At 36.0% G+C, this 21,836-nt stretch overlaps 4 protein-coding genes across 10 annotated transcripts in view; 3 read left to right on the top strand and 1 right to left on the bottom strand.

Moving 5' to 3' along the window:
• The window catches only part of LOC128186737 (ephrin type-B receptor 1-B-like), a 48,812-nt gene extending 46,181 nt beyond the window's left edge, over positions 1-2,631 (top strand). For all 6 annotated transcript variants that reach the window (XM_052856606.1, XM_052856608.1, XM_052856610.1 and 3 more), the window contains one exon: positions 37-2,631. In XM_052856606.1, the coding sequence (XP_052712566.1) occupies positions 37-337 (301 nt within the window). In that variant the 3' untranslated portion in view covers positions 338-2,631. The remainder of the gene's footprint in view (positions 1-36) is intronic.
• A 1,282-nt stretch (positions 2,632-3,913) lies between these two features.
• LOC128189803 (ferric-chelate reductase 1-like) lies at positions 3,914-5,153 on the top strand. Its single transcript, XM_052861566.1, has 4 exons — positions 3,914-4,215; positions 4,307-4,541; positions 4,627-4,700; positions 4,803-5,153. The coding sequence occupies exons 1-4, from the start codon at positions 3,957-3,959 to the stop codon at positions 5,114-5,116; spliced, it is 882 nt and encodes a 293-aa protein (XP_052717526.1). The 5' UTR covers positions 3,914-3,956; the 3' UTR covers positions 5,117-5,153.
• A 505-nt stretch (positions 5,154-5,658) lies between these two features.
• On the top strand, positions 5,659-10,581 carry LOC128188383 (uncharacterized PE-PGRS family protein PE_PGRS54-like). Its single transcript, XM_052859397.1, has 4 exons — positions 5,659-6,158; positions 7,386-7,629; positions 7,855-7,931; positions 8,023-10,581. Exons 1-4 carry the CDS (start codon positions 5,942-5,944, stop codon positions 10,371-10,373), a joined length of 2,889 nt encoding a protein of 962 aa, XP_052715357.1. The 5' UTR covers positions 5,659-5,941; the 3' UTR covers positions 10,374-10,581.
• A 1,572-nt stretch (positions 10,582-12,153) lies between these two features.
• LOC128190175 (N-alpha-acetyltransferase 38, NatC auxiliary subunit-like) lies at positions 12,154-21,770 on the bottom strand. 2 transcript variants are annotated; one of them, XM_052862108.1, is made up of 4 exons: positions 21,731-21,770; positions 13,415-13,520; positions 12,766-12,837; positions 12,154-12,561 (listed from the first exon to the last, which is right to left on the bottom strand). In XM_052862108.1, exons 1-4 carry the CDS (start codon positions 21,746-21,748, stop codon positions 12,449-12,451), a joined length of 309 nt encoding a protein of 102 aa, XP_052718068.1. In that variant the 5' UTR covers positions 21,749-21,770; the 3' UTR covers positions 12,154-12,448. The 2 variants fall into 2 exon arrangements, with proteins under 2 accessions (XP_052718068.1, XP_052718066.1); XM_052862106.1 differs by lacking the exon at positions 21,731-21,770 and adding an exon at positions 17,260-17,328.
• Between the last annotated feature and the right edge of the window lie 66 nt (positions 21,771-21,836).

Raw genomic sequence — 21,836 nt, forward strand, 5'->3', positions numbered from 1 at the left:
AAAAAGGTGCTTAAGTTGTAAATGTGTATTTTATAGGCCTGAGTTTTTGATGGACACCAATCGTACACTACCCATGAATCGACAAGGAGAAGTTTCTAATTTCACCAATGTAGAAGGTTGGCTCATATCCATCAAAATGGAGAAATACATGGACAATTTCTTGAACTGTGGTTATAGGACAATAGAGCAAGTGTTGAAAATTACTCAGCAGGACTTAGAGCAAAGGGTGGGGGTCACATTAATAGGACATCAAAAGAAAATCATGAACAGTATCCAAACTCTGCGTGCACAACGATTCGGACAATTCCCGCAAGTTTCCGAAGGATTCCTTGTATAGTCTCACGTGTGCTTGGTTCTTCGTAGTGTGCTTGTTATCGAAATATTTTTTCAGTTGTGATGCTGACAACCTGTGCAATTTGATTCGAAAGAGAAGCAAAGAGATGTTCTGAATGTTACATTCAATCAAAAAAAGGAATACTGCAACAAAATCAGAAGTCTGTGCTCGCTGCTTGTGTCCACAAGAAAAAGAGAGTTGTCCGCCCTTTACAGCAAACAACTGTCAAGTTCTGTCATGTTTTTTGCATAATGACTTTATACTAAGATCGTCCTAAGGATGATACTGTTCGTGAGTTAGCCAGAGTGAGAAATGTAAATGAGTGTTTGAAAAAGAAAGAAAAGGTCATATTATTCCTTTATTTTGCTTGTGAGTGTATGCCAGGGATTTTTATTTGCTAGTTGATTTTTTTTTTAATCGTACAGCGACAGTATGCAATGTAATTGGCTGTCTCTCAAGCTAGCAAACTTCTGTTTATTAGTATTGTTGTTTGTATGTATGTGTTTGTGTGGTTCCAGTGTAACTGGGCATTGATTTACTATTATTTAAGTCAGAAGCAGTGTATCAGTATTTATATCACTCTGCCACATCTTGTTTGTGAACACTGAGAATTACTTCATATGTCTCAACACTTTTTAATCTCTCCTCTCTTTTAACCATAGAATTTTTTTGTTTAATCAGCAGTTAATTGGTACCACATTCTTTAGTTTAAATTTGGTTATTTTAAGATTTATTTTTTTATACAAATACATGTACTATCAAATTTATTTAGTTTAAATGATACATTGTAGTGCATTTTATTTAGTGTTCAAATTCAATTCAATTTTTTTAAAGGTGCTTTGTAGATGCCCAGATATTTTCTGTTTGGTTAATTTCTATGCAACATTTGAACCATTCCACTAACAAGATATTCCCACTTTTGCCAACATAGTGTACTCATTTGATAAAATCTTTGCATACCTGCCGTGTACTCCTCAAATGTGAAAATATAAATTTACAATTTTAAAGTTATTTCAACTAGGAAAAGTAAAATGCCTATATGCCAACAATAACTTGTACATATCAAAGCCTCACAAATTTCAGTGTTTATCGATGTCAAAGCAAATTATCAGTTGTTTTCCACAATCAAACACAATGCAACTTACTTATATTAAGGACTTCAATTTAATGCGTGTATTGTAAATCTATGTGATCCATTCCTCATTGTTTGTGATTCTCTCCATTTATTTTCAAACATCAACCCCCCACCCCTAGCCCCACCAAGTTGTGTATAGTACTCCATGTAGTGTATAATTTGTAGATCATTTTATTATCATTTTGTTTTCTTTTTTTGACTCTGTATATAATTTGTAAATTCCGATAGTGCTGTAAATAGTATACGCAAAGTTTATACTGATGATGCTGAATAAAACTAATGTAAAGCAAGCAAATTTACAAATGATGTGGTTGTCGTCTTCTTACAATTCTTGTCTTAATTTTTTTCTTACAGAAAGGTTTGTTTTTTTAAATGGGTTTTTTTTGTTTTTTTTGTCGTTAGTTTTTAACATTGAGTTAGTGATTCCAATATGAGGTCAGATGAACCACCATTTTAACTTTTTGTATATTTTTTTTTTTATGTTGATAATTGTTTTAAAAGACAAATGTGATTTTAATATTCATGCCTATTGATTTATTTTTTCTTCTCACATTTGGAAAAATAGTAAAGAAATCCTTTTTTTTATGCCGTTTCATTTCAGTTTCTGTATGAAATCCCAAACAGGTGAAGACAAGTTCTGTTGGCAAAATGATTTTGTTGGCTGTGTTGTAGAGTTTTGTTTCTGAAAGGAAAAAATGTTGTTCTCAATGCCTGAATCAGCAGTTACATGTACTTTATATTAATGTATTTTGATGTCAAAGTAAAAAAAATCATTCGCAAATCATTGCTTTTTGTAAGAACACACACAAACAAAAAATAATATATCATATATGAAATGAAATTGGTGCTGAATTTACAAGTTGATTTATGCATATTGTATTTGATATTGAGAATGAATTCCTCCTAATTTTACCTCTTTTAACTGGCTTCTTTTAATTAATTTCTGTTGATTGGAGTTTGTACTGTTACTGTGAAAGAAAAACTGCAGAGACCCAGGGGTCACTTTGTGAAATTTTGAGAACGATGAACTTGTCTATACTGAATTCAGAATGATGGCTTGTTTTGTTTTTTTGTGAACAGTTGATTTTAAAGCAATATGGTTCCATGACTGCTAGGTGTTCAGAAGTACACAAGATATCACAATAAATATATATAAAATCTGGTTTCCCTTTGTTGTGTCTCTCTCATTACAATTACCTGGTCCCAAGATTGCATATAAAATGAAAATAGGCTTATTGAGTTATAACAACAATTTATACTCTCCGCTCCACCTGAGCTGTACATTTTATGACTGAGCAGTAATACCTCCATGTTCAATAAAATACAAAAATTGCGTTTTGGACATTCATAGTCAACACTTTGTCGTTTCACGAAGGAAGGGGAATATGTTAAGTAAATAAAAAAATATCGAATAATATTTTTATTGCTATCAAAAACATGAAATAAATTCAATGATAAAGTAGCCTTCTGTGTAATGGTACATGTAATTATAATGCTTTGACTTAATGCCTGATTTCAATTGAAAATTTTTCGTACCCCCTTATGGAAAGGAATTTTAAAATACAGTAACTAATAAAATGGACCTGGTGTTTTTATGATTAATAAAGTAATGCATCATAATTTGCATTAAACCACGCTTTATCGGAAATCTATGCAGAAATTCTAAACCATACGGGTATAAAGTGTAAGGGGGATCACGCGTTACATGTAGACTGCATAGTTTGGAATTCAATAGTTACATTAATTTGGAATTTTGACTTGCTTGTCGATTCCCAGTTTACAGTCTGTGGGGCCTGATTTGCCTTAATATCTCAGGTTTTGCACAAATTTTCAACGTCATGTAGAACAAGGAATTGAATAACAACCTGGAATGTTTCATAACCTGATGATTTATATGGAATATGATACGTACAGGAGGGTCGATCTAACATCGATACTGATTCTAATGTTTTGCTGAAAATTCATAAGAAATAATTATGAATGATAAAGAAGAAGAGTAGTCTGAATAGTTGGAGATACAAATACAATGATAACTTTAATTTTCAAAGCATTAAACAACAGGAAAAGCCATTATCTGACTTCGCCTTTGAGACTTGAAAATAATATTTGTAAATGGTGGTGTCGTAGGTTTAACGCAAGCATGTACTTTGATTACAGTCATTTAGATGTAATCCTAAACATAACTTAAAATCGGTAAAGGATCATTGAAAAAAACCCACAGTAAACGAAATGAGCAGTAAGCACGACAACTCTGGTTAAAGATTTTTGTCCAGCAGTTGCCTTATGAAACATATCTGCCATGTGTGATAATCTTTTATTTCCAAAATAAAATATTAAAACATAAACCAATCAAATGTTTATAATTTAATCAAATTATAGATATTTAAGTCAGTGTCCTTTATTTTCTCACAAACCGATATCGCATGAATCATTTTACAACAACAACGTAATACATATGATATATACAGGTACATACAGCCCCAGGCGATGTGTATTTTCCTTGTACATGAACTGACGAAGATGGTGGGAAGATGTTATGCTGGATTTTTCTACTCCTGTCTCGTGCTTTTTTATGCTATGAAAACAATGGCTTACAGTTCAGGTGCGCCGTCTATGACGTCAGTTTGTGAGCAACGTCAACCTCTTCATCGATCTGGAGGAGAAATCATCCAACCGCAAATCGGGGCACCTTCTGTATCCATGGCAACGGATGTCACCGAGACAAGCGGAGGAAGTGTCATAACAGGTATTTTGCTGTATCATTATTCTTATTCCCCATTTTCCAAATCATTCATTATTATTTCCTTTTTTCATCAGAATTTGTATTTTTCTCTTAGTTACATTGAAAGACGAGAAGACAAGCTTCAAAGGTTTCCTTGTGGAAGCTGTATTAGATATGGAAGAAAAGCAAAGTGAGCTCCCATCCAGCGGAGAATTCTTTCCATCAGAAGAAATTAAACAGGTTCAATGTTCGTGGAACCAGAGAATGGTGACCCATTCTTCGTCAACTTCTAGGCAACACATCGCATTATCATTCAAAGTTCCAAATACAGAGGCTAACATAAGATTTAGGTAACGTCAGTTCAATATGTATGTTTGTTTTGCAAAACTACATGCAATCACCACGAAATCACTTGCAGCTTTTGTATATTTCTAGAGCAACAGTTGTGCAGTCCTACAATAAATACTGGATGAATATTTCGGCTCCAGTTGTTTCAGTGAAAGCAACAAGTAAGTATCATAATATTGGGTTAAAAAGCAATAACAATTTATGTCATTTCATGTTTAATTGTGTTTGCTATCTTTTACATAACTGTGTTCTTTATTTCCAAGATGTTTCCAAGAGCGGCGATGATTTGTCGAGAAAATGGTTACAGAGCGTGGTTCAAATAGCAAAAAGTACAACTGGAGGAACGCAACAACTTGACGCAAACATCCGTTCCAGGTTTTCAACGGGTTTCAGTGGTGTTCTAAACAAACACAATGTGATGGCTTCCAAAGAAATATTGAACTCTTTACCATTCAAAATGGTCGAAAAAGGAGGTAGCTCCCAGCAAACGGAGTCATCTGACACAGAAAAGGCTGTTTCAGAACTTCTTGCAGGAAACCTTGATTATACGGATACAGTTGAACTTCTCCTTCACTAAATAAAGTTTAGCATTATAATTTTGTTACATTGTGTTTCATTGCCTTCAAAACATGTACAGTCAACAATTGATATTCATATTTTTGAATCATAGTTTACACAACAAGTAACATTTTTAAAAATCCTCTTTAAATGGGAATTTGATTCAACATGATGAATATTGTACGTTTTTATTATGAAAAAAAAAGAACTTCCGCAGTTATTGGTTATTTTCGTAATGACGCCCATTCTGCACGAGGTAAACTATAGCGTCATAGAGCGCCAAATTGTCAGCAAAAGTTAGTCATCGTCCCGTGACTTGGCGCTGTGTATTCCCCGCAAGATTTATATACGTTTCGTAAATACATAAGCCTAGGTACAGTATATTTCGGGTACTCAACCAATGGCCGATCCCTCAGCTCCACGCTCTGCCCCGGGGTGAGTACAGACGGAAGTGATTTCCCAACAAGAAAATGTCAGTCAGTATATAGCCGTGTTATACCCGTCAATCATATTTATTACCACCTGAAACAAGTGAGGCCCTCACACCGGTGCAATGTCCATTTCGAAGAGTTTGTTATCTATTAGCATTGAAACATTTACCAAGAAGTAACCGAAAGTGCCATTGTCTAACCAAAAGCTTTAATTCCTGTTTAACTCCTGGATTATTTTACCAAAGATTTTACAAACGAATTGTTTCAACCTTTTGGAGCCTCAATTACGTCAAATAACGTTGAAGCAATCAGAGTGTTTATTTTCGACTTTTCGTTTGTCAAGGGCTGGACCCTTGCTGCATAAGTGAAGAGAATTTTTCCTTAATGACAAAGGGATTTATTATCCTATAGACATGTTTAAATTATTTTTGTTGTGTTTTTCACTAACTTTATGGACTTGCGTTACGTGTTATCCAACCGGTGCACCTTTGAACGGATACGGGTGTCATGGACATGTCCGACACAACAGGGAGGGGAGTTTAACGGACATTTACCCCCCACAATACACGCAATCCCCCTATAAAATTCTTGTGAATACAACGCATGTTCACAAAGGGGATATTGTTGAAGGTAACATTTTTTTGTATGTTCATTTTCTAGAAATTAAACAAAAGCGGTGAGGATTTTTCCCGTCATTTAATAAAGCAAATGTATTCTTTTTAAGTGTTTAACCCTATGTAATTTCGATATTAATATATTGTGAAAAGTATCGGTTCTTTAATTTCCAATAAATATTGGTTATGGGGTAATGTATTTGGAGAACACGACTCATTTAACATTAAAGAGCAATGGGAAAGTGATACTCCTTGCTGCATCGGCAATTCGAAACTCGATTTTCGCCAATCAAAATTTATCTTTTAAAAGGATAATAGTATATTAGGGAAAGAACGCATTCTAGGCATCAGATTAAGCTAATGTATAAGAGATTATAGAAGATTTTATCAAATATTTAAAACAAGATAGATGGTGTAAAGAGGTAATCTTATGAATTAAACAAGCCAGCCTGGGGGCATGCATAATCGTAGCGTTTATCTTATGCTTAATTATATAAGAGATCTTTGCCTATAATCATTTTCGATGAATAGACAAGTACGTCGTAATTTTGTCGCATTATATGCACAGTAATTTTTAACACAAAAACGCACATCGTGGTTTTTTTTAAAGGCAAAGAATTAGAAAAAAACCTACAAAACCTTATTGCAGTTCTAAATAGGAAGACAATTTTGGCCTTAAATAATATAATTTTTTAAACAACAACAGAATTGTTTGTCTGAAGTTAGTTAAACAGCCATGCAGACGGAAAAAAGCAAGAAGTACATTTTTGCAAATGGGATACGTATATTCCATAATTTCTGACATGAATCCGTAGTAAAAAAAAAGTAATTTGATAACAAGTAAAATGCGATACAAATAAACTTACAATTTACAAAGCGAATGTCAATTAATTAATCAAGACTCTTTTTTCTAAACGGGATTTTGAAACCATTTCTTTAAGGACTGCCGGATAAATTACTTTGTCTCAACTTAATACATTTTACGTTTTCCATTGTTTTACATACTCTCTGTGAGAACTTTTATGAAGTTTTCATTATTGTCGAAACAATCTATGTAACTGAATATCTTTTATATTTTTCATGTAGTCTTTGGAAATAGGTAACCTTTTAAGAAAGACTATATATTATTTAGAAGCCAAGACACTATTGTCTGCAGAACTCTTGGAGATTTGAGATTCTTAAAATATTCGATGGGGATTTGCCATTCATTAAATGAATTTGTTTTAAAATTTTGCTATTCCAGTTACCTTGTACGGACAAGGGAAGTTTGATTTCTTCAAAGGATTCATTGTGCAGGCGTTCCCTGCCGATGTATTTGGAGACAACCCCCGACCGGAGGGGACATGGATGCTTCGGGGCAGGTCCTCGAAAACCATGGGGTGTCACCATAACGCGGACACAGTGACACACACCAATAACCAGTTCAAGGCAAATCTAACCATGCTATGGCAAGCGCCAGTAGAAAACCTTAAAGACTTCAGAATACGGTGAGAACTTCGTAGAGATAAAATAATCTAAAAAGAAATACTAGTAAATTAGGGTTATTTTTGTGGTTTTTTATTCCTTTTTTTTTTTAGGGTGGGGGGGGGGGGTTTGGGGGTGGGGGTTAGGGGGGGGGGGGGTTTGGGGGGATGTGTGTGGGGTTTTTTTGTTTGCTTTTCGTTTGTAGAAGAAAATTTTAAATTTAAAGGTATATTGTTTATTTAAAATAGAGCGACCATTGTAAAAGATGCCAAGACGCACTGGGAAGGAATTATGTCTCCAATAATTACCGTGGAGGCCCATAAAGGTGTGTAGACTTACAATCTGATGGACGTTGATTTTATTTAAGAATAAATGAAAAGATATATATCATACGGTAATTTTTCGGATCATTTCAGATATACCGATTCCTCAGCCCAATCCGCCACCCAATCCCAACCCCAACACAGTGACATACATCACCCCATCGCCACCGTCAACCGACAACAAAGAAACGGAGAAGAAAGCTCTGCTGGACCAACTAGCGAAAGAGGTCGGTGCCGACAGCGCGTCAGAACTGCTGGAGCTGCTGAAAGCCAAGGTTCAAGAGAAAGACGCAAAAGACCAAGGGATTCCGGTAGTGACGGTTCCACCGGTCCAGAAGACAGACGAGATCAAGAAAATTGCTAACAACGACCCGGTGAAAGAACAGAAAGTCGAAAAAATGCTGGAGGACACCAGTTTGCTGGGAAAAGTCAAAGGCTTGTTCGGTGGAGGAGGATCAGGGATACTTGGGAAAGTGTCCGGACTTCTTGGAGGGGGAGGGGGAATCAATGGGATCATGAAATTCTTGCCAATAATGATGGGTATGAAAAATTTAGGCGGTCTTGGCGGAATGTTGGGAGGGGGTGGGGGTCCTATGGGATTACTGGGAGGGTTACTTGGCGGGGGAGGAGGGGGTGGTGGGGGATTAGGTGGGTTATTAGGAGGTGGGGGTGGTTCTTCAAATCCTTTAGGTGGGTTGCTTGGAGGTGGTGGAGGATCATCGAATCCCATGGCAGGGTTACTTGGGGGTGGAGGAGGAGGTCCACTCGGTGGTCTTTTAGGTGGTGGTGGGGGAGGGAATCCCCTGGGTGGATTGTTAGGAGGAGGTGGAAGTGATCCTCTCAGTGGTCTTTTAGGAGGCATGGGAGGAGGACAACCTGGTGGTATGGGAGGTATGATGGGAGGAGGAAGCAGTCCTGCAGGAGGCTTAGGAGGGATGTTAGGAGCACTGGGTGGTACAGGAGGCTTGAGTGGACTTCTAGGCGGAGGGGCAGGAGCAGGAAACCTGGGCACAGCATCATCTCTGACACGGAATTCAAACAGAAATAATGGATTAGCTGCAATGCTTGGTGTTGATCCTGGAGCCACACCAAATCAAGCACCAAGACCAGAACTGATTGAAGGTACTCAATCGAGAGCACAACCAATCGATCCACTGTCCTCCATGATTAAGAGTTTGAGTGGAAATGGGGGTCTGTCTGGAATTCTTGGAAACTTGGGAGGAGGAAACAGTGCTCCAAGACAGCCATACATGGGTGGACAGATGGGGGGATTTGGACAACCCTCTATGGGAGGACAAATGGGCTTTGGACAAAATTCCCTTATGGGAAACAACATGGGTGGACCCCAGTATAACCCAAATCCCCAGTATCAGATGCAGCAACCCAATTATCAATCCAATCAAATGGGCTTCCAACAGCCTCAAGGAATGGGACAACAGAATGGGAATTTTGGACAGTTTAACCCAAATAGTGGTGTCAACCAGAATCAGAATATGGGATCTGGACAGAACTATCCTCAAAACTTTCAAGGACAAAACTATCCACAAAATCAGAATAATTATCAACAACAGCAAAACTTCCAACAAAATCAAAATGGTTTTCAACCAAATCCCAACATGCAACAGAATAACAACTTTGCTCAAGGGCAAAATGGTGGCCAGTTCCCAAACAACAATTTTAATCAAAATGCTGGATCTGGTGCTAATGGCTTTGGTCAAAATAATTTCAACCCAAATCAAAATAATTTCAATCAAAATCAAAATAACTTTGGACCAACTGCTCCAAGTGGTCAGAACCAGCAACAGTTTCCTAATAACAACAACATGGGGCCAAATCCGAGCATAGGACCAAACATGAATAATGGAAACCAGCAACCTCCATCTAACAACCAATTTGGTGGGCAGCCAATGGTCAATCCAAACATCATGCCATCAAATCCCAACCCACAACCACAGCCCCCAGCTCCACAACCTAACCCCCAGCCTCCAGCCCAGCCCAACCCACCCCAACCACAACCACCCACAGAGGATCTCAATCTCAACAGCATATTCGGAGGTGGTGGTGACACTCCTGACCTGAGCAGCATATTTGCTGGGATGGGTGGAGGAGCACCACCTGGAGGAAGTGGGCCAAGTGGCGGTGCAGGAGGAATGCCTGATCTGTCTGCAATTTTAGATGGCCCTGCAGGTGGTGACATCTCTAAAATGCTGGGAGGCAAGGGAATAGACATGAACCAGATGGCAGGGATGATGAACAGTCCTCAAGGTCAACAGATGATGTCAAAGGTCAAGGACATGATGAGTGGTCCACAAGGTGGTCAGCTGATGAATGCTGCAATGGGAATGCTCCAGAATGGAGGGTTGGACGGTGTTTTATCAGGGCTAGGTGGGGGTGGGGGAGGAGGGGGACTAGGAGCTTTGGCAGGATTACTGGGTAAAAAATAAAACAAAAATTTTTAAATCATTATTAATACCATATCTAGTGCCAACCAAGTGCCAATTCTGTGCTTAAATTATCATCTCAGCAAAAAGAGTCCAATAGATGGTGTCCAGTACATGTACTACCTTTATCCATATTTTCAAGTGCATGAAAAATTGTCAAAATTATATGTACAATTTACAAATATCAAATAAAAATAGTAAAATAAAAGAACTGGGTTTATGTTTTCTTAGAGTATTGAATGCCATCCTTGTATTAGCAAATTGTATACTTTAACATGGTATTATCAATATAAATTTATTCCTAAATTCAAACATACTGGGCCAGGGTTTTTGAAAACATCTGCTATTCCCATAAAAAAAACCTCACACATCGTTTTTTCTTACAGTAAATAGTGCTACTTAAGGTGGCTCTATACACCCACAGTTTATTCCAATATTCAATAGAAGACCACAAAACATATACTTATCAAATATTAAAATGATGATAGGGATACGATAAGTATTTTTAAAGAATTTTTTAATGTTTTTTCGTGTTTTTGTAAAATAATTTTTTAAAAGTTAACTACTAGCAAATTGAGAGAATTTTTTTTGTCATATGATAAATATTTCCTTCGGACATCTTAAAAAAAATATAACACTTCTTAACATTCAAAAATGTTATTATTGCAATTTTTTTTAGTATTTCCCCAAAACATAATTGTTCATATTTTCTTACTCTGTTCACAAATCATCTGAAAAAGCTGCTTGATGTTATAAGGAAATGTATTTTAATAAATGTGACATAAAAAATTGAATGAAAATCATTGCAAATAAACACAAAAAATATTTTAAATTTTATTTGGAATGAAAGTTCCTCAGGTAAGAGTTATTGTTCCTAAGTCCCAAGGCCCAAACACCTTGGGGACTTTTCATTTCTGAGTTGAAGAAAATTTCCTAAATATCATGTTGGAATGATAAATACATAGATATTTCATTATTGGCCTATGTAAGTGAATATATTCGCTTTAATGCAAAACTAAATCAAATAAATAAAGGGGAAAATTAACTTATAGGATTTATGTATTCCAACCTGAGAGAAATTCAAAGCCACCCTCCGATCCCCTTAAGGTGGTAAGGAATATTTGTCGACATTAATGTGGATTAAAGTTTATTATAATTGAAATACTTTCACCGGTTTAGAATTTTCTTAAACAGAATTCAACCCAAAAATACGTTTTAGAAAATTTTTGAAAATTAAAATTTTTACCGTCCTCAATGGGATTCGAACTCATGACCTTCAGGTATGTAGTGAACCCACTACCCCACTGCGCTACGCTGCAATAAGTCGATGATGGGAGAGAAACTATAAGTATTTAAGAAATTATACTTGATTTTATTGTTTATTTCGATAAATAATACGACACAAAGTGAAGGTGTCACATACCACATTACTTTTAAGTAATGAACTTTCCAATTATGAAATTCAATCTATTCAATTAACAAATTTTTCAAAAGAGCCGTCCCCACACAATTCGCCTCAGTTTAAATCAGCCAGTACCGGAATTGCATTCTTCCAGATTTACTTTTTTGCGTACTGCGTCATCAAAAATTTGTGTATAGAGCCACCTTAATGAAGTTTTAAGAGCAAAGCAAAAATTTTAACAGTGAAAAAAAAATACATATACTTGCAAACTGGTATCTAAACAATACAGTATATATGTATCATAAACTAAAAAAATATAGTACTCCGGTACTATTAAATTGTATGATGTATTAATAAATTTCAAGAAATAAAACACCAAAGGAGAGTTTCTTTTAATCGTTTTATTGTTGTCCAATTCATTATAGAAATATGGATGTATACAATTCATTACAATAACAATGAAATATCAACAACAGAGTATAACAATAATACATGTTTAAATGTTAAGATAATCTAATATTGCATAACATGGAAGCAGTTTGGATTGTTTTCTGCAAAGTCCTTTTCTGGTGATATTATTACAACATTGGCTCTTATGTTCTTATATTGATCCTTCTTCCACTGACATGAAGCCACATTTGATAGAGCCACTCCAGTGATAACTTTCTCTGTCCCTTCACTGAAATTCTGAGTCCTGAAGTTGTGACTTATCAATCGAGATGCTGACAATATGGTGACCTGGAATCATGGCTAATCCCAATATACGCGGCTCCTCTTTTTCATTACCCTCTAAAAAGTAGAAGTACTCTTTGGTTAAATACATGCTTTCAATGATTTGAATGTTTTCTAGACATAACAGGCATTAAAGCAATTAAGATTCAAAGAAAAGCAACATTTGGTTTAAAAAAACAACCCAATATATTCCATATAATTTTCAGTGTAATTTTATTGGGGTCAGGTTAGTACACGTATATTTTATAAAAGAACATATACCTAGTGGTTTAAGGTACTCTTCACAACCTCCGAGAATGACATTTCTTTCCCTGTCTGTGCACAGGAACACACCTATATATAAAACACATATATCAGCAGCAATGTTTAAAAAGAACTATGTACTGTAAATTCTTACCAATCAGACCTAGTCACATTTATTTTGTTTGATAAATGTTTTTTTTTAAGGACTATGATAGATAATAGGAACATTTCCAATTCCAATCTCAAAGAAATACTGAAAATACATGTACCTGGTAGGAAATATTAGATAGGTCAGCACAAAATGTAAGGCACCTCCCCCTCACCTTATATGCATTAGACACATCGGTCCACTTGAAATTTTTTAAAACTTTATCATATTTTGTGACTTGAAATTAAAAATTATAATGATTATTGATTTAAATGCAAAACAATAAATGATATAGTTTTTTCAAGTCTGTATACCATGTAAAGTAGGGAAACACTTTATTTTAAAATCTTATATCCAGTTACAAATTTCAAATTCACTGAATATAGTTTTAATGTTTCTTACTGATCATATCGGCAAAAGTTCCACCACTCTTTATTTGAGGATTTTAACAATAACAAAATATCAAAATAAAAATAATAAAACAAATACCGGTAATAAAAAAGAAAATAATTAACTTACCAATAAGAGTTCTTCCATCTGTCATTTTGACCTTCATACTTTTGTTCAGCCAGCTGGACAATTTCTTCTTCCCTTCACTTGCATCTTTATCAGTGTCTTTCTTTTCCTGGTAAAGGTGTTTCAAAATTTCAGAAATATATATTACATAAAAAGTATAATTTTTTTAATACAGATATTTTTTTTACATTTAAGGTACCTCACTACATCCAGACTTATACTTTGTAAGACACTACGTCACAAGATCGCAATTCGAATGTTTTCTTAAAATGTTTGTATCAACCAATTTGATTGAATATCATCATATTAACTCAGTGGTTAAATAATCGGGGGTCAAATGCTGGTATGGGTCTCGAGGGATGTCACTAAGTGTCACTAAGTGCCATTATTAAAACCTTGAGTCAATGCCCACCGTCTCAAATAGGTTCTGCCAGCAAGTCACATGTCACACCTCCACGCCATGGTGACCCTGGAAATGCCTCGGCAGCTGAGTGACAGTGGCGAAAGGCGAGCCTCCGGCGCCTTTAAATAACCGGAACCAGTGACTAAGGGAAGGAAAACCCTAACAGAAAACCACCGGCCCTCCGGGTCCAGGGGGTTGGGCGTGGGGCTAGCAACTCCACCTCATAAAAAAACCACAGTGCTACAGAAACCGCAACAACACCACATCAAGAGCGAGACCTAGATCCGGAAGATGGCTCGCAAGATGACCTCATGACGTGTGCAGGTGAAAGCCATCAGGAAGCCAGTGCACCGACAAATCTTCTGTCGATTAAGGCCAACACCAGGATAGGGACCTGGAACATCAGAACCCTATACGAGGTCGGAAAAGCTGCCCAAGTAGCAAAGGAGATGACAAGGTACAACATCAAGGTACTTGGCCTAAGCGAAGTTAGATGGAATGAAAGAGGACAAGTTCGCTTAGAATCAGGAGAAACCATCATATACTCTGGACATGAGGACCAGGATCATGCACACACTCAAGGGGTTGCCCTTATGTTGTCACCAGAAGCAACAAAAGCGATGATAGCATGGGAACCAGTGTCGCCAAGACTCATGTCAGCCAGGTTCAACTCAAAGGGAAGGAAGATCACAATCATTCAGTGTTATGCCCCAATAAATGCAGCAGAGGAGCAGGAGAAGGACGAATTTTATGCTGCACTACAGTCAATGATAGACCGTGCACCTCGCAGAGATATAAAAGTTGTGATGGGAGATATGAATGCCAAAGTTGGAGAGGACAACACCAACAAAGAACTTATCATGGGAAAGCACGGCATTGGTAACATTAATGAAAATGGAGAACTTTTTACAGACTTCTGCAATTTCAATGACCTAGTCATAGGAGGCACCATCTTTCCACATAAGAAGATACATAAAACAACCTGGTCTTCTCCAGATGGAAAGACAGAAAATCAAATAGACCATATTACCATCATGCGAAAATGGAGAAGAAGTTTGCTTGATGTAAGGACAAGACGAGGAGCAGATGCAGCCTCAGATCACCAACTTGTTACAGCTACGCTTAGAATGAAACTCAGAGCATTTAAAGATAAATCAAAAACACCTCACTACAAATTTAATGTCCGCCTTATTAAAAACAAAGAAAAAAATGATGAGTTTAACATCGCAATAAGCAACAAGTTCGATGCACTAGAGGGATTGACAGTAACAACTATTGAAGACCATTGGGTTAAGCTCCAAGACGTCTGGAAAACTGCATGCAGTGAAGTTTTAGGAAAGAGAAAGAGGGAGCACAAAGATTGGATAACAGCCGAAACATGGGAAATAGTTAAAATAAGGAAAGAGTTGAAGCAGAAAATTAACCAGTGTAAGGATGCTCAACAAAAAGAGGAACTGAAAAAAGAATATAGGGAAGCCAACATACAAGTAAAAAAGAATGCTAGAAAAGACAAGAGACAGTTTGTCCATGACATGACTGAAGAGGCAGAGACAGCAGCCAGACAGAACAACATGAAAAAGCTGTATGAAATAAGCAGAACTCTGTCAGGTAAGAATGTGAACACTAACACCCCAGTAAGAGACAAGCAGGGAAGGATTATCAGCAGTGATATAGGACAAAGAGCCAGATGGGTAGAGCACTTCAAGGAAGTTCTAAACCGGCCACCACCACCCAGTACTGCAAACATACCAACAATAATGAATGAACTTCAAATCATAACTGGACCCCCATCTAGAATAGAAATTACCAAGGCAATTAAAACACTGAAAAACGGAAAAGCAGCTGGTCCAGATGGCATTCCCCCAGAGGCTCTTAAAGCTACCCCAACAAAGTCTGCAGAGATGTTACAACCTCTACTACAAAAGATATGGGAAGAAGAAAAAGTTCCAGATGCTTGGAAAATAGGATACCTAGTAAAACTACCAAAGAAAGGTGACCTGTCGCAATGTGGAAATTGGCGAGGTATCATGCTTTTATCCATTGCCAGCAAAGTTCTAACAAGAGTAATCTTGGAAAGAATGAAAGAAGCATTGGACAAGGAACTAAGACCAGAGCAAGCAGGGTTTCGCCAGAACAGATCATGCACAGACCAAATCGCCACCCTTCGAATCATCATAGAGCAGTCTATTGAGTGGCAGTCCCCACTATATTCAACATTTGTGGACTTTGAAAAAGCTTTTGACAGTGTGGATAGGTCAACCATCTGGACACTAATGGAACATTATGGAATACCACCGAAGTTCATTAGCATCATTAGAAACCTGTACGACGACGCCACATGTCACATAATCCACAATGGAAAACTAACACATCCATTTAAAGTAGAAACAGGAGTAAGGCAGGGCTGCATTCTTTCACCAACAATATTTTTAATTGTTATTGATTGGATCATGAAGGAAACAATGCAAGGCAACAAGACTGGAATCCAATGGACCTTCACCAAACACCTCGAGGACCTGGATTTTGCAGATGACATTGACCTGCTATCCCACAAACAACAACATGCGCAGGAGAAATTGTCACGCCTCGCAGCAGAAGCAGAAAAGACTGGCCTAAAAATAAACATTAAAAAGACAGAGGTGATGAGAATAAACAACAAACAGAATACACCAATCCAGTTAAATGGAGAGAACATCAGAGAGACCGACAAATTCACCTATCTTGGGAGCATTGTCAGTAAGGACGGGGGCGCTGACAACGACGTTAAAAGTCGTACCAACAAGGCAAGACATGCATTCAACACCCTACGTCAAATTTGGAATTCAAAAGCACTCTCCATCAACACCAAAACAAGAATCTTTAATACAAACGTCAAATCAGTCCTGTTGTATGGCTCGGAGACCTGGAAGGTAACAAAAACGATAAACAACAAACTCCAGTCTTTTGTCAACAAATGTCTCCGCCATATTCTTAACATCAGATGGCCAGACACCATATCAAACACAAGCCTATGGGAAAAGACCAAACAAGATCCCATCAACATTGAAATAAAGAGGAGGAAATGGGGATGGATAGGCCACACTCTACGTAAATCCCCAGAAAACATCACAAGACAGGCACTGGATTGGAACCCACAGGGAAAGAGAAAGGTGGGGAGACCTAGGCAAACCTGGAGAAGATCAGTAGAGTCAGAGGCAAAAGAGGCAGGCTTCACCTGGGCCCAGTTAAAGAAAGTAGCCCAAAACAGAGTCCGCTGGCGAGGAGTGGTTGCGGCCCTATGCTCCCCAAGGAGCGAACAGGAATAAGTCAAGTAAGTCAAGTAAATAATCGAGTTTGTGAACAGCAGAAAATGAGTTCAAATCTGCCTGGGGCTTATGTTCACATTTTCTAAATCAAATTTTTGAAAATAATTTTTTTTTTCCAGGTGTAATGTCTAATGAGCCACCTTAAGCAGTCTTGTCGGGATTCCAAAAACGGAGTCTTCGGCTCCATCATGCATTGTGGTAAAATGGCATTTCTAATGTAAACAATATGTGAGTTATGCCCCTTAGTTCTAAATAAATCTCTTAAATTGGTCAAAAATTAATTTTAAACTTTCAAAAACATTGCTGAACGTTTATGTGTCATATTTCATACCTGTTTGCTTGTACTACTTAAGATTAATTTTTAAAATAAAAAATTCAACCATAACTTTGATCGGGCACAACTATTATAAATGTTTTGAAATCATTTAAATGCTTGGATATGTTTATTTATCATTGTGTGTTAAAAGTATAGTATCATTTCAATCATTTTCAGGCTAAATTATTCAATTACCAGTATCATGAAAAATTATGTATTTAACATGGTTTTCAAACATCGGAAACATAATTTTTGATTTGTTTGTTTTTGTTTTGCTAAATAACTGTTTTGATGATAATCACCTGTTCAATTTAAAGAGTTGTTGTATCCAGAGTGACGATTTGTTTATTTTTCTAGGCTTCAAAACCATCATTCCTATTTTTTCAATACATATAAGACGTTTTTAATCATCGCTTGAGCAGCCAAATTTTGTTGGTAATAGCTAGAGCTCTTTTCATTTATGCACTTCATCAATTTATATGTTTGGTGATTTTTAATTGTAACACTATACGGAAAATGTAAAATATTTAGTGCAATTTACCTTTAAATATCGATAAAACTCCATGAAAAACACAAAATTATCAATTTTAAAGCGTTGTCCAAACATCCAACTTCGGAGATAAATAACTTTTTAAAGTGCAAAACCCCTATTTCGTACAAATATGATCGACAGTAAATTATATCCTGGCTCTTTTAAAACATGTAAGAAGTCTGCCAACACATGCAACACTTTGCCTTGAAACTTTTAAGCACGATATTTTTGGCCATAACCTATCATATAATAAAGAAACATCCAAATATTTTATCTTTAACATTAAAACATGTTCCTAAATGTTAATTTACATAGAGCTCTTCGTCTAAAGGGGGTCAACATGGTCTAAAAATGGCCACGACCATCCAGGCCTCTTCCCACAGCCTTACACAGAAAAAATTATAAAAAGTGAGAATCGCGACGGAAAAATGTCTTCCGAGATGCCAACTTTTTACCGGTCTTACTAAATAGAGAACTCTAAAGAACTCTAGAGAACCCTAGAGAACTCTGGGATTTTTTCATTTAAAAGGGCTAATAAATGCTTTATTATGCATGTATCTGTTCAGTAACATGTTATACTACATACATAAACTCATTAAAGTTGATTTTAAACTAATTAAAGACAAATTCCCGAAGGAAATCTAGTCATCGTGATCGTCAAACTCCGATCCCGATCTAATGTCATTTAGACATTGTTTCTATATACAGGTTACCTCAAGCCACTGGTATAATAATGCACGTAAAAACACAACATAATATATATTAAGCTATCACATTTCAATGATCATATTCTGTTGTTATAAATATAACAACTTACGTACGTTATTATTAATGTACAGAAAAAATGTATCTTGCTTTTTACTTAACGAATGACTCTTAAATTTCATTTGATCATTAAAAATGTATTCCTAAAGCATATTGTAAATAATTAAAACAGAAATATAGAATTTGACCACAATCGTGAACATGCCCCTTTAATTTCTTCTGTAAGGAAAAGGCAATTCATGCACTATTTTTATAGCCTTTAATCACTTAATTAATATTTACAATTTCTAGTGTCTTTGTCTGCGATAACACTACAAATCAATTTTGTTATGTACAGTCCAACAAATTCAAATGACCTATGCTTTGATGCTACCCCTGGTTATTTTATGACGTATGCCATGAAGAGACAACATCTCGACACATCTTTGGTGCATCTAATGTTTCAATCTGTCTGTGTTGTGACTTTGCTTCCATTTAATATTGACTAGTTAATCGTTCTATTGCTCACAATTGATGTTTTGTTTCTTGTAAAAGTTATTTTTAATTATGCCTTATTTATTGAAAACACATATATATTATCATATCTTTTTATTGATACAATCGACATGAATTTTGGTCTCTGTATGTTTTCTAATTTTTTACAAACTGCGTGTACATGCAATGACTGTATATAAGGGGTATTATTAAATGAATACTTTCATTACTTTTTGAGACTGTAGGGAAATACTAGTAAGTCAAACTAATTCGTTTAAAATGATTTCTGTCAGACTGTTTTATCGTTGTAAATTTTAAATTTGATGGCAACTCCCAGCTGAAACTCTTAGTATCTTTATGTGTAACCACACCAGAATTGTGCCATAGTGGATCTCGGATATTCTTTCGATTGTCCATTTATAAATGCATATTCATGGCGACCAGGAGAAGAGTTGTTTTATTACACTCAGGTAAAACTATCAAGATTTGAAGTTGACAACTGTGCAAGCAAAAAGTCAGTATCTTAATTAAAATCATAACAAATCACAAACGGAGAATAAAGACACTAACACTAGAAATTATAAAATATAATTAACCTTAAATAAAATCCATATCAAGAATTATATTAAATGTTGAAAGAATTATTTTAATGGACTTGTAAATTGCTTGGGATCGAGATCCTTTGAATAATTTAGTCTCCCCCAACTTGATGTTTAGCGTGAAATAATTAATACCGAGCGCAGCGAGAGGCGGGCGAAGCGAGGATTAATGGTAACACGTAAATATAAGAAAATCAGTGAAAAATGAATGTTGAATCAGGGGTACTAAGGCCAAAAAAAATTTCTTCCAGCCCTGGGCGCCGCCATATTGGCAGCCATTTTGTTTTTAAAAGTTAGTTCGATCATTGATTGACTGGTACTTATCGATGTTTATTGCCCCTAAACTCGATTAAATAAGTTCCAGTGTTTCAATAGAAGTTAATTTGAATTAAAAGAAATTATGAAGGAAACCAGATAAGTTTCAATAGTGCTTAAATCAAGAAACACGACTTGTTCTATGTATGTCTTATCAAATTATCAAATGGAAAATAAAAACATTAACGACAAGAAACTGATCTTTTAGATACTGAACAATATATGCAATTTTATTACAGCGGTATTCATATGAATTAAATTGAAGAACATTAAAAGAAGAAATAAAAAAATTCGGAACTCTACGTAACTCTCTTCGGCTATTTCCGAAGACAAACTTGAACGTCTGAAATATGACGTCATAATGTAGACTGAGCACGCGACGTTTAGTTTAACTTTGACGAATGGTATGAGTAGGCAACCATGCAGGCGGATCCTACTGTGTGCGTTTTGAATAGATTTTATCATACAAATATCAAACTGCATAATGTTAAATCTGCGCTCGGTCCAACGGTCACACCGTTTACATATTAGTACTTAAATCCAAATATTTTAAATATATATTTCGACTAAAATACAACTTTTTTATCATATAAAATGCAAATATAGGTTCTAAATACTTTAAATATGAAAAAATCGCCAGAGTTCTCTAAAGTTCTCTGTTTAGTAGTAACCCTTTTTTACTGATGCTTTTTTTTTTCAATACTTGTAAGCCTCTGTGCCCTCTTAATACCGAGCGCAGCGAGAGGCGGGCGAAGCCTGCCTCGCGAAGCGAGGATTAATGGTAACACGTATATATAAGAAAATCAGTGAAAAGTGAAAGTTGAATCAGGGGTACTAAGGCCAAAAAAAATTTCTTCCAGCCCTGGGCGCCGCCATCTTGGCAGCCATTTTGTTTTTAAAAAGTTAGTTCGATCATTGATTGATCGGTACTTATCGATGTTTGTTGCCCCTAAACTCGATTAAATAAGTTCCAGTGTTTCAATAGAAGGTAATTCGAATTAAAAGAAATTAAAAGGGAAACCAGATACTTTTCAATAGTGTTTTAATCAAGAAACACGACTTGTTCTATGTATGTCTTATCAAATTATCAGATGGAAAATAAAATTAACTGATCTTTTAGATACCGAATAAAGTATTTAATTTTAGTACAGCGGCATTCATATGAATTAAATTGATGAACAATGAAAGAAGAAATAAAATAAAAGTTCGGAACTTTTCGGCTATTTCCGAAGACAAAACTTGAACGTTTTACGTCTAAAATATGACGTCATAATGTAGACTGAGCACGCGACGTTTAGTTAAACTTCGGCTAATGATTTGAATAGGCAAACATGCGGATCCTACTGTGTGCGTTTCAAATAAATTTTATTCTACAAAAATCAAACTGCACTGTGTTAAATCTGCGCTCGGTCCAACGGTCACACCGTTTACATATTATATAACTGTACAATGCAATATTGAGGAAACTCGAAATATATCAAGCATCTTTGACCTATAGTCTGTCCCGAGTTATTAATATCATACTAATGTGCGTTAGAGTTAAAGAATGTAGGTCAAATATATTGCAAATAATGTGAATTTCAAAGGCAAATCAAGAATCCCTAACTTACCACAACTTCCCCTGCCATTACGATTGGTTCCCAATGAGAGAACCAGTTTAAACTCTAGACATGGAATGGTTTTTAAGAAAAAGAATTTATTAAAACAGTAATATTG

This window comes from Crassostrea angulata, chromosome 6, assembly GCF_025612915.1.
Source record: "Crassostrea angulata isolate pt1a10 chromosome 6, ASM2561291v2, whole genome shotgun sequence".
In the NCBI taxonomy this organism is placed as follows: domain Eukaryota; kingdom Metazoa; phylum Mollusca; class Bivalvia; order Ostreida; family Ostreidae; genus Magallana; species Magallana angulata.